This window comes from Eleutherodactylus coqui, chromosome 8 (genome assembly GCF_035609145.1).
Source record: "Eleutherodactylus coqui strain aEleCoq1 chromosome 8, aEleCoq1.hap1, whole genome shotgun sequence".
In the NCBI taxonomy this organism is placed as follows: domain Eukaryota; kingdom Metazoa; phylum Chordata; class Amphibia; order Anura; family Eleutherodactylidae; genus Eleutherodactylus; species Eleutherodactylus coqui.
Genome location: NC_089844.1, coordinates 62,163,718 through 62,176,892, shown reverse-complemented (window position 1 = coordinate 62,176,892; position 13,175 = coordinate 62,163,718). Strand labels below are relative to the sequence as shown.

The 13,175-nt window shown below is 43.7% G+C and overlaps 1 protein-coding gene across 3 annotated transcripts in view; it reads left to right on the top strand.

Moving 5' to 3' along the window:
- Nucleotides 1-13,175, top strand: part of DIP2A (disco interacting protein 2 homolog A) — a 78,369-nt gene that overhangs the window by 36,936 nt on the left and 28,258 nt on the right. Inside the window, exons 2-7 of one of the 3 annotated variants that reach the window (XM_066575717.1) lie at nucleotides 6,920-6,991; nucleotides 8,879-8,998; nucleotides 11,858-11,977; nucleotides 12,213-12,455; nucleotides 12,764-12,892; nucleotides 12,982-13,101. In XM_066575717.1, the coding sequence (XP_066431814.1) occupies nucleotides 6,920-6,991; nucleotides 8,879-8,998; nucleotides 11,858-11,977; nucleotides 12,213-12,455; nucleotides 12,764-12,892; nucleotides 12,982-13,101 (804 nt within the window). Of the gene's footprint in view, nucleotides 1-6,919; nucleotides 6,992-8,878; nucleotides 8,999-11,253; nucleotides 11,487-11,857; nucleotides 11,978-12,212; nucleotides 12,456-12,763; nucleotides 12,893-12,981; nucleotides 13,102-13,175 lie in introns of those variants that run through there. The other 2 variants (XM_066575718.1, XM_066575719.1) reach the window with 2 other exon arrangements.

The window sequence follows — 13,175 nt, the reverse complement described above, 5'->3', positions numbered from 1 at the left end:
ATTTGCTGAGAAACCCAGAGGTGGGCACCCGCTCCGGTTTCCAGCAGTGCATATCCGCCCGTGTGCAGCCAGCCTTACATTATTTTCCTGCCACATTTGCTTACTATTAGTACATACGGTACATATCGCAACTGCTGCACATCAAGCTTGGTTTGATGAAACGATGGAACGGGTTTTTGCTACAAATGTAGAAGATTTCCTGCGATAAGCACGGAGAAGGTGTGAAAGCAGAGAAATTTGATGGACCACAAATCCAGGAACTCATGAAAGATCAGCGTCTGCAAGATTCAGTGGACAACTTTGAGATGCGTGCACAGTTGTTGGTTTGTAAAGCATTTCCTTGGGAACTATTCCGGTGAACCTGTGGAGAGTATGGTCACTTCTGGTTCTGAATACTTGGGTGTAACATCAGCATCAGATTGCAGGACCTGCAGACATTTTGGAGGGATTTCCAGATTGTCTTGGTGATATAAGTGATGAACAGGGTGAACGATCTCACCAGGAAATAAGGACCGTGTAAGAAAAGGACTGCGGACGATGGGATACACATATAATTGCGGACTACTGGTGACCATGGAAGAACAAGACTGTGGACGGTGGGATACGCATATGATGGCGGACTACTGGTGACCAGGGAAGAACAGGACTGCGGACGGTGGGATACGCATACGATGGCGGACTACTGGTGTTTGTGGAAGAACAGGACTGCAGACGATGGGATACACATATGATGGCGGACTACTGGTGACCATGGAAGAACAGGACTGCGGACGATGGGATACACATATGTTGGCGGACTACTGGTGACTGTGGAAGAACAGTACTGCAGACGGTGGGATACACATATGATGGCGGACTACTGGTGACCATGGAAGAACAGGACTGCGGACGATGGGATACACATGTGTTGGCGGACTACTGGTGACCGTGGAAGAACAGTACTGCAGACGGTAGGATACGCATATGATGGCGGACTACTGGTGACCGTGGAGGAACAAGACTGCGGACGATGGGATATGCATATGATGGCCGACTACTGGTGACTGTAGAAGAACAGGGCTGCGGACGATGGGATACACGTATGATGGCGGACTACTGGTGACCATGGAAGAACAGGACTGTGGACGATGGGATACGCATATGATGGCTGACTACTGGTGACTGTGGAAGAACAGTACTGTGGATGATGTTATATGCATATGATGGCGGACTACTGGTGACTGGAAGAACAGGACTGCGGACGATGGGATACACATATGATGGCGGACTACTGGTCACCATGGAAGAACAGGACTGCGGATGATGGGATACACATATGATGGCTGACTACTGGCCACCATGGAAGAACAGGACTGTGGACGATGGGATACGCATATGATGGCGGACTACTGGTCACCATGGAAGAACAGGACTGCGGACGATGGGATACGCATATGATGGCGGACTACTGGTGACCATGGAAGAACAGGACTGCGGATGATGGGATACACATATGATGGCGGACTACTGGTGACCGTGGAAGAACAGGACTGCAGACGATGGGATACGCATATGATGGTGGACTACTGGTGACCGTGGAAGAACAGGACTGCGGACGAGGAGATACGCATATGATGGTGGACTACTGGTGACCGTGGAGGAACAAGACTGCGGGCGATGGGATACACATATGATGGCTGACTACTGGTGACCGTGGAAGAACAGGACTGTGGACGATGGGATACACATATGATGGCGAACTACTGGTGACCGTGGAAGAACAGGACTGCAGACGATGGGATACACATATGATGGCGAACTACTGGTGAAAGATACAGTGCAAATGTCCAGGAATATTTCATCGCTGGAAATCGCAGAAACATAGTTTTGTCAACATCTCAATGAAGAAACTTGTTTTATTCATGTTCTCGGCTTCTTGGGATTTATCTTTGTATAATACAATACGTGTGCATGTATACATTTATATGCACATATGTCATATCTTGACAAGCAGACCTGATGGAGAAAAACTGTCATTTTCAGAATCTATGACCCCAAAATACCCCCAAAAAGTTCTAAGATCTCAATCACCAAAAACTAGGTTTCGCAGTGTTGGATTGCATTGAGACTGAACTAATATTCGATTTCACTTGTTTGAATGATTTTTTTTGACCAATTATCGTTCCAGCCCCCTTACACCGATGAACTGTGGTGGGTTTCAGTAGCCATGTGATGATGATCTGATAACACGAGGATCGTCGTCGTTGGCTCAGGGGAGCTCTGCGCTAGGTGCCTACTGTAAAGATACTTGTCTCTACAATTGACGTTCACCGAGTGTCACAGACGGTGATTATATTTTCGCAGCAGCGCAGTTGATGAAGATCTGAACTATTGGCTTTACTGAAGTATACTTTTTCTTTTTTCTTCCTTTATTTACAATGGCCAATAATCTCCTTTTCATCTGGAAACTGACAAATCGCAGTGATTATTTTCCAGTGTGTCGGTGAGCTTTTATATTCCAGCTTGTACAAGGTTAGGGCTAATGCCCACGGCCGGATTTCCGACGCGTGAAACGCGGCGTCGCCGGGCAGCCATTAGGTTCTATTGAACCGAATAGCTGAATGTCCGCGCTGCTGAATTCTGCAGCATGAAATAACCCGCGTCATGCCCTATTTGCCCCGGGAATATGCGCGGCCGGCTTCCATTATAGTCGTATCTACCTAGATGATTCACCTGATGCATTTACACTCCCCTTTTCTCACAGTGGCAGGTGTGGCTTTTGTTTTAACCTTTTATAGGACAAAAATTATTTATTTTTTTTACAATAAGTAACTACATTTTTTTTAAAGCAAAAGTGGTAAAATTTAGGCCAAAAAAAAAAAAGAAAAATTATGATCCCATTTGGGAACATTTAGCATGTAAAATTCCAGTAAGTAAGTTACCTGTTGGGATAGAGATCAATAGAGATGAGCAAGCCCAATATTTTATGGTCACTGCTTCATAAGCTTCAGGGACGAGCCAGCAGGTACTCGAAAAAGGCGATGCTCTCTCGAGTAAATCGCCTTAACGAGTATGCTCGCTCATCTCTAATGTGAAGCTCATGGTTTCCAACGGGTTCATTCACCTGTGAGATGCTTTGTAGCCTAAAAGAACCCATAGCAAACCCTGGTCTTCACATACGTGCGTTTTTGTAGCACTACAAAGTCGCACGATTTTGTAGCCAATGCGAATAAAGCAACTTTCATTGATATGTAATAAAATATACTAGCGTAGCGATGGAGGTGGTCCCTCGGCGTGTATCTTTACGAACCGCTCAGCCTTCCTGTCAGATTGTCAGAGGCAGAAAAATGGAAGCCAGAAAACGCTGCTGGTTTGTGAATTTTCTGGTGTCATAAAATTATACTTTTAGTCCTTAAAGGGGTATTCCAGTTGTGAAGCAAATTTTCAAAAATTTCAGATATAGAAGGCGTTTGCACCAGGTTTATGCAAAGCTGTTTATGGGTGTGAATCACGCAGCCATTATCCTGTCCTTCATTTTCTGATATTTTCCCACATCGCTATTTTCCAAAATGGCCGCTATATCCCTGCTGACATGACATCACAATTCCTTGCTGTACATGTCCCTACTAAGCGCTGACCTGCTATTGATTAGCAATCTGGTCCCGAGAGCTGAATAGAATAAGTCGCCCCTGGTCACTCCTACTGAACAAGCCCGACCTTCAGCACTGAGATGCCTACAGGACGTATCCGGGGCAACCGGGGAATAAATACATCTGATGTGCCAGGAGAAGGTGATGGTTTATAGACCTATAGACACAGAAGGTGATGGTTTATAGACCTATAGACACAGAAGGTGATGGTTTATAGACCTATAGACACAAAATTCAAAGCTAAACCACATTGAAAACCTTAATTTTGGATTATCCTTCATTTAACAGCAACTTTGCATAAGTGGGATACCCCTTTAAATTCTGGGGAAGTACTGGGGTTTTTTTTTGCCTTGTAAAGAGCACCAAGTTGGTATAAGGAGTTCTTTTAGGCCATGCAGTGTTCTCTGGGAAAAATATGCAAATGACCCATTTTAACAGGAAAATGCAAATCTCTCTAGTGCCACCTATTAGAAAGTACCTACCCTATAAGTAGATGTCTGGCCCTTCAACAGGCTTGTGTATTCTTTGTCATGTTGCAAAGTCACTTCATGGGTGAAACATTGACTTACAGAATACTTGCCTTCTAATTGGTGGCCTCAGCAGGCAGTTTTCAGTCTTCCTGGAAGGAGCGCTACAGTAATTTAACCCTTTCCAATCCAGTGTCTGACGTCTAAAGACATTCTGATTGAAGGCTGTACAGCTCCGATGTCGGAAGACATCCAGCTGGGTATTATTACTGTAGATTACTGGCCGCTTAGTTTTTGGGGGCCTCTCTAGCATGTCCAATACCACAGCACTGGTTCTAGCCAGCAGATGGCGCCATTGTATAATGACCGAAAGATAAAGCTCCCTAGGAAACCCTGAATCCGAAATTGGACTGCAAAGGGTTAAAGGGGCTGTTCAGGTGACGTATGATGTTTTTAAAACCCAATTCAAATCCGTTAAAGCAATAAAACCAGTGGTACTTGGGCCTAATTCCCGCGGCCAGGTATCTGCTGCGTTTTATAGCTCAATGTTCACGCTGCGGAATTGCGGAACGTGAAAGAAACCATGGGGCGCTCTAATTGCCGTGGGAAAAACACGCGGCCAGCTATCATTGTAGTCAATGGAAGCCGTCCGTCACGCGATACTTCCGCTGTGCTCGCAGTGGAAGTATCGCGTGATCACGTCAGAAGGTTGTAGTACTTTTCAGATTGTGCTCACTAAATAGTGGATGCAAGCCCACCAATAGCAAATCTATATAATTAAGCACTATTTGGTTAAAGGCCATCTGTTCCACCCAGATCCATGTCTGAAGGGATTACCAATTACCTGATTATTAATGTAAACGACTATGGGATCTGGAGAACCGCATGTGTGCCAGTCTGAAGTGTACCGTATGGGTTTATCAGCATTTGGGATTAATGTTGGCACTTTGCAGATCAGTCGTCTGCCTGACTTGCCGACAGGCATGTGTTTGTATTGGCACAACTTGGGCAGAATTCTTGTAAGAAAGTTCTGAGCCGCGCTTCGCATCCAGGGACAGCTGCTTATCATCTGTTTGAAGCCCAGTTGTCGAATCCTATTATAGGTCTTATGTTGCCCCTATGCAGGGTCTCGGGAGATAAGCTGTCTTCTAATAAAGAGATTTTCAGTGCATTACATTTACCTCCCACGGGGACTGTCTGTGACTTTTCTTGTATTTACAGTCGCCGTCTCGCTGGCTGATATGAACTCATAGCGCAGCATATTGTGGGGATTTCCTTCCCTAGTCTGGGATAATCAAGGCTCTGATCTGTCACAACAATGTCTGCTCATCTCCGTCATGTACTAGAATGGTTGCTTCCCCTGGGAACTAGCTGCTTGATTTATTCAATGCCTTTATTATTACTGGATCTTTGTTTTATATCTTATAATGGAATATACTGTTTAGAAGTTTCTGAAATTCTATAATGTACACAGATTTCTATAGATTTCGATGTGCGAGGAGTATAAAATATTAACATGAGCAATGTTGCCAAACCGCTCTTCAAAGAATGAAGCTGAAGGACAAGAGTTCGCATAAGCATTTTTTTTTCGATCCTGGTTTACGAAAAAACGGAACAGTACAAAAGTGAAGTGAAAAGGGAAGCGTTCTTTCAGAATTTGTTTTTTTTTCTGGAAGAGCCCATCAAATGGATATTTCAAAAATACGGAAAGTACGCTTTCTGTTCATTGCCGTTTCACTTCAGTTTTTCAGCATTTTAAATGGGTCCGTTTTTTGGTGTTTTATATATATATACTGCTTGTTTAACTTTCTGCTTCCATTATTTTCTCATGTCTCCTGTTCTTTGTGCATGCAAATGTAGCCTGATTGGAAAAATCGTTGAGAATAGATTGCTTTCGGGGGGGGGGGGGGGGGGTTCAGATCTTTTTTTCAGTCTCCCATTGACTACATTGTTAACCAAAAAAAAAAATTTTTATTCAATTTTTTTTTTAAAACTGAAAATAAAAGCGCTTTTGTTCCAGTGGGAAAAATTGAATAGGGATGAAGATGTGAAAAACAAATTGAAACTGAATTTTTTTTTCAGTTTCAATGCTTTTCTATAGGCAAAAAAACCACCCCAAACTACTTTTTCCATTTTTCCCGCTTCCACGACAGAAGGGCTAGACTGAAAGCAAAAACGCTGGTGAGACATGGCCCTAAATGAGCTGAAAGTTTTATTTTTTAGAATTTTTCTTAACTAATGTTAACCTTGCAAAAGGGTTGGAAATCTCATTGGCTGACAAGCTTGTATGCATCATATATAGCAAATTTACACTCCAGATCGTAGACTTGTTAAATCCTTGACTTGTTCAGAACTGAATTATAAATGCCATTCTGCTAGTCATGCAGTAGATAGTGGTCCTTGGTTAGGAAGGGCATTGTTTCTCCTTAAGGAGAGTCCTTAGAAGGTGTAAGGAAACTTATAAGGCCATCCATGCTCCTCTGGGAAATATGCAAATGGGAAGATGGAACAATACTTCTGCAGCGCCACCTAATAGAAGGCCGCATTCCTGCAAGTTAATGTTAGACTTTTTATACGAGCCTTATAACAATGACTGTGATTTGGGAGAAACGATATCCTTCTTGACTCATGTCTATAGACCTCTCACTAGACAAGCCAGAAACCTGCTACTCACTGATGAGGGACAGAAACTCTGAAACAGCTGTCTGTCTGTGTATGGTTATTCTGGCTTTCGCTCACAATTCCCAGTCTTTAATAATATAATGCCCTCTATTATCATGAGATGTGAATTTTTTACCTCTGCCCTTCTCTTCTGTCTTTCAGGAGACATAACCCAGAAAGGTTACGAGAAGAAGAGAGCTAAACTTCTGGCTCGCTACATTCCACTCATTCAAGGTAACTTCCAAATGTACATCAATTACTTAAAAAGGCTAGTGTGATTGTAAATCTGCATATAGAGCCGAGTAAAGCTGTATTTACACTATCAGGTATTGTGCCAGGGACAAATGCTGAAATGCGCTTTTGCAAGTTGATTGGGGCTCATTCATTGAGCGCTAGGCACCATTGTATGTGCTTGAATGTTTTGGTATGATCCTTCAGGCTCATAAGGTTCCATTGTTATGTGCTGCACATACCAAAGGGAGAGGTGCTGCCGACAACAAATGATTTTGGTTGCCGCCTAAAAGACGAGATCACCTGACTAATGAACATTTGCTTGCTTGCTTGTTGGCTGATTGCTTGCACCTTCACATGGGCAGATGATCGGGTCTTTGAATGTCCATACAAATGTGTTCATCCCTGATCTGCCTTAGTCAAAGGCTCTTAACTTTGAGAATACTTTGCTAATCTTTAACTGATCTCCACAATCCTACTTTTAGTCCATTTACATTCAATAATACATTCACAAGTCTGCTTGGTATCCACCATAGCGTTTCTGATAGAACAACCCACCCAAACTTTTTAAAGGGGTTGTGCCAAGTTTAAAGTTTATTTCTTATCCACAGGATAGGAGATAACTTTCTGATCAGTGGGCGTCTGTCCACATACCTCAAGAGCAGGGGTCCTGAAGGTCCCTGCATGAATGAAGTGGTGTCTCGCAAGCGTACCCCAGCTTCATTCAATTACTAGAGCTTGCCGCTTGCTTGTAGTACTTAGCAGTGTTTGGCTCTACCATTAAAATGAATCGAGTAGCGGCGTGCTTGCGTGACCTCCACTCCAATCATGCAGCAATCTTCCGGTCCTCGTTCTCGGGATTGGTGGGGATCGCAGTAGTTGATCCCCGCTGATCATAAAGTTCTTCCCTTTCCCTTGGATATGAATAACTTTATAACTTGGCACAGCCCCTTTAATTGAGATCAGTCTAGGCATCAGACCACTATGCAATGCTTGGTTGTAATATTAAACCACCTACGAAACTCTGTCCAGACACTGAACCAGCAAAAGTTCCTTTGGCTACTTCTTTATATGCTCAGTACATTAGCTAGAGATCTGTTCAGTATGAGCTGCAGACAAGACATTGCCAAAAGCAGTCTAAAAATATAGCGGCCCTGGAAGAAAAGTAAGTATTTGCATAAATGTGTAATCGGCCATTGACATAAACCTCAGATTACAGTCAAGAACTCAAGCATCGGCACATCCAACGTAGCTGATGATCAGGGGCCGATAAGAGTATCAAAAATGTAGCAACAAAAAAAAGAATTCCTCCGTATCCATGACTATTTCAGTGATCTCTATTCATGTCCATATTTGATATGTATCCACTCGTTCCAACGCCTTCCTCGCACTGACATCAGCTTTGGCCGGTGTATCTAGTGTTATCGAGAGCGAGCCCGGTACACTCCCTTCTGCCGCTGGTCAGATAGATTACAGTGGATCTGGGATGTGTCTACAGTTTCCTGGGCAGTTCTGTTTTCCAGGCCCTTCTGGTTGCTGACAGAGTGTTTTCTGTTCCCTGGTTTTAGTAGATTAGAGCCAAACTATTGCAGATTTCCATCTCTGTGATCCCCGCCAGATGAAACGAATTTGTTTTTATCAATGTTTGGAACAAATGAGTCAATTGTTAAGGGTCAGCAGGGATATGTCTGATAAGTTAGATTCAGCCTTCAGCAAACTATACGAGCAGACACAGAGCTCTACAATCATTTACGTTTGGTCGCCGAAATCCACATAGACTTGCAGTAGTACAAGGAACTTCACTGGTTTTGCCCTGTGCTCCAACCTTAAGGGAACTGACTCTACTTGATAGCTGTAATATATTTGCTTTTTTTTTTCTACTCCTACTAGGTGTAGACCCTTCACTACAGACAGACAGCAAACTCTTGGGCACATCACAAGTTACAACCACCACAAACAAGCAACAGAGATCCCGTTCTACCAGCTCACGGGATGAGCGATTTCGATCTGGTTAGTGCTTTTGCACGATCGATATGCGTTCCTGTGCATGCTGATAAGCGTGTATGCCAGTCACCTCATTCTACTCTTAAGAAACAAACATGGGAGTTTACACAGGTTCTCCCAAGCACCTTGTAAGATTGCCTCTTTTCTTAAAATAAAAGCTAAAAAATTGACAGAGACTTGGGCAAAAAAATGTCCCTTTATACTTCTCATGTGTTGATATTTTAATCAGTCACTTAAAGGCTATGGAAATCTTTGTTCATGAAAATCAATACACACACATATAACTAATTCCATACAGGAAAAAAAAATGATGCTCTTATGTTTTTTGCGTTGAGTTTTCCTTGTCGTGCATATAGAAAGCACCATACTTGGTTGGCGGGCTCTTCTACTTTCAAGTTTCTGGCTGAGGGGAATTCCTAGCACTGATCAGCTGGTCTCTGTCATGAGCACACCCAAACTCAGCTACCCTTACCCCTTTTGTCTTTCAGAGGCTGTGTAGCATTGCCACGCCCACTCAATACTACACAGCTATATCTCCCATAATCCCCCTCATTGCTGATGAGAGCAGAAAATTTATCCGGCATAAATTACAGCCCTCTGTAATAGTAGCTTTCTCTGCCCTCATGATCTCCTCCACGTTCCCCTAGCTCTGTCATACAGCCCTCCATAATAGCTCAGCGGAAAGATAGTGAACACGCTTTCACAACAGCGGAGGAGTTGAGAAACAACCCATCAGGATTTGCTAAGATGTAGCGTGGGGATCCATAATTACTATTGGCAGGAGAAAAATATTTTGGGGATCTGATTTCCTCTATAGTGTAATATGCAAAATGAAGAAAACCCAGCGCTGTCAAGAGGAAGTGTACAATGTTAACACGACCACTGTAGACCTCACTTTCGAAATACTCCACATGGCACAGGTAAAGTACTAAATTCCGTCACCCACATATTAACAATGTACTGAAGGAATCTCGTCGTAGTTACAAACTCCTGTAACTTATGGCATCTATCCCCTGCTGCAAAGTGCACGTTTTAAGAGTTGCGGTACCTTTACACGGATGAGCTATCGTTCAATAGTCGTTGAAGCGTACGAGCAACGGTTGTTTGCTTGCTTTTACACAGCGCAATGATTATTCGTTCGTAGAGGATCTTCCTGTAAATTTAATTTGCAAGTCGTTCTAATACGAATGACTGTGGCTTTACATCGGAGGACTTTTGATCAACCAGAGACTACTTAACTTTTTTTTTTTTTTTTGGTAAGCTAAACCGAAACAAATTAGCAACTTATCCCTTTCTCCCGGTCAGTGGCCGTGTTGAGACTAAATGACTATCATTTAAATTTCTTTCGAGCGATTATAGTTGTACTGTTTAAAGGTACCTTAAGGGCTCTCTCACACGAGCGTATGCTATCGCGTATTGTGCCTTTCACACAGCGCACGAAACAAAGATCGTGGCATGCACTATCTTGGCATGTCTTACGAGCACACTAGAGATGAGCAAGCATACTCGCTAAGGGCAGTTACTCGATCGAGCATTGGCCTTAGCGAGTACCTGCCCGCTCGGAAGAAAAGGTTCTTCTGCCGGTGGCGGCGGAGAGTGGGGAGGAACGGAGGGGAGATCTCTCGCTCCCTCTCTCCCCCCTGCTCACTGCCGCAACTCACCTCTCACCTGCGCTGGCAGCCGAACCTTTTCTTCCGAGCGGGCAGGTACTCGCTAAGGACAAAGGTCGATCAAGTAATTGTCCTTAGTGAGTATGCGCGCTCATCTCTAGTGCACACTCATGCTAAAATAGTGTTTGGTGATTGTCGTTACGTAGCAAGTACATAAAAAAACTGCAAACTTGCTGCTCGCTCCCGTGCGCCAGATAAGCTGTAAAAAATGCTCGTGTGAGAGAGCCCTTAGGCTCTGTGCACGCTATGTCTGACCCCTAAATTTGGCCTATAGTATGATCTCGACATATACAACAAACGTATCTTCTTCACCACCTCTGGGTCCGAATAGTCGATATACTTTTCGTTTCTATTGTATAGGAAGACCCCACATACTAAGCAGTATATGGTTTAACATTACGGTCCACACAACGTCTGACACTATATGGCTATAAACATCTGTATACGTTGCAGCGCCCCATCAGACGTTTACGGCAGACGGTCTTTCCAACATATACTTCCAGCAGAAGGCCTGAACACTGCCTCTGCACACTTCTCAGGCTCCATTCACATAGCATTTTTGCCATACATTTAGCAAGCTTCAGACGTACGCAGTGTGTCCTTATTGTCCTTCATCTGGCTGGTATATGACAGTACATTTTATTTATTTTTTAACATGGAAGCCTATGGGTAATGGTTGCCATTAAACGTATGCATTATGAACTTTTCTTGACAAGCGCATTAAAGGTGTTTTTCCTCAGTCTAGGCCATCAGTAGTTGAATGGCATCGGTCTACTGCTCAGGATCCCCACCAAGCAGCTAATTGAAGTGATATCGGTGCTCAGGTGAGCACTGTGGCTGCTTCAGTCCATACCAGTCTTGGCACCATACATTGTATAGCAGCTCAATCCCATTCACTTGAATAGGACTGAGCTCCTCTCAAACCAGGTGATTGATGAGCGTGACGTCAGTGCCTTAGAAGATACTTTAATCAGCTGATCAGTGCAGATCCCATGCTAGTCAACTATTGAAGATCTATAGCCATGAATGGTTTAGTATCAGAACACCACTTTTAAATGAAAGGGGGTGGAGGGGACAGATGTGAAGGGCAACTTGGGTGTAGATTTGTTTTGTATAGATTTGCAGAAGGATTCACACAATTACTTGCTGATAGTCACGTGTCCATCCATAGACCAGACTTTTGTATCTTATGCAGATGTTCACACAGAAGCCGTGCAAGCAGCTTTGGCTAAATACAAGGAGAGAAAAATGCCGATGCCTTCTAAGCGACGCTCTGCTCTTGTCCAGCCTTCAGTAGAGACCTACACGCCACCAGGTAACTATAAATTGATTGTTTTCTAGCTGACATATAGCCCTTATACAGACTGGAGAAGGATCCGTAGTACCGTGTCTGCCCAATGACCGGTTCTGCACCGTATGTTAGGCTTGTCTCATTCATACAATGCATTTGGTTTCCCATTTTCTATGGGTTCTGGACTTCGTTCCTTCTTAATGTATTGGCCATTGTACAAGATTTGATGTTTAGATATCCATGGTTATTTTACTCACAGACACCTCGTCAGCTTCGGAGGATGAGGGCTCATTGCTCCGTCAGGGACGCATCACATCCACTCCGCTTCAAGGTCATTCAAGCGTAGAGCCCTGGATTAGCAGAGTAACCCAGGGCTCCTCCACCTCATCATCAGCATCCTCCACCTCATCCCACCCAGGAGCCAAGCCTGCTGCCTCCAACAGCTGCCCTGTCATCGCAGCTGCCACCATGCTGGCAGACCTCATGGCACATGCCCAGATAGGTCAGTATCAGGGCATGTGCTGCCAGATCTTATGGAAGGATATTAGCACTGTGATAGTGGTACATGTCATGACACATTGTAACGATTTCCACAAAAAGGTTGGTGACGTTGGATAATCCTATTTTGAGGTAACTTGTATGACTGCAATAACTTAAGTATAAAGAATTTTAAGTCAAAACAGTTCTATGTCTTTACTAATATTGTGTCATGATACTGACCCAGACAGGGGTATGTGGTCATGGGGTGCCTTCATAAGGTTTCAGACAGTGATCAGAACCATTTGTCATGTTCTTCATCCTGATAACCAGAGAGTGTTTCTGCACCTCCTGACGTGACTACTGGACTCCTAGGAAACTCTCATCATGAGCGTCCACAGGTGGCATCTGTTCGTGGCGTGCCACGGGGGTTCAACAGCAGCATATTAGAAACAGCAGATGGTGCGTGTTAGTATTATTAGATGCTTTGAGTAGAAATACTAAAACTACATATTGCACGGTGGTCTAACAATACTCTTCCTTCCCTGTAGGAGTGCCAGTCAACAGCAGAGTCTCTTCCAAAATTCAGCAGCTTCTCAATACCTTAAAAAGGCCAAAGCGTCCTCCGCTAAGAGAGTTCTTTGTGGATGATTTTGAGGAGCTCCTGGAGGGTATTTAAAATAGTTTTCCCTTTCTTAAAGGGATTCTATCATCATATTTTTCAAGATTAGGTTGCCTCCATAGT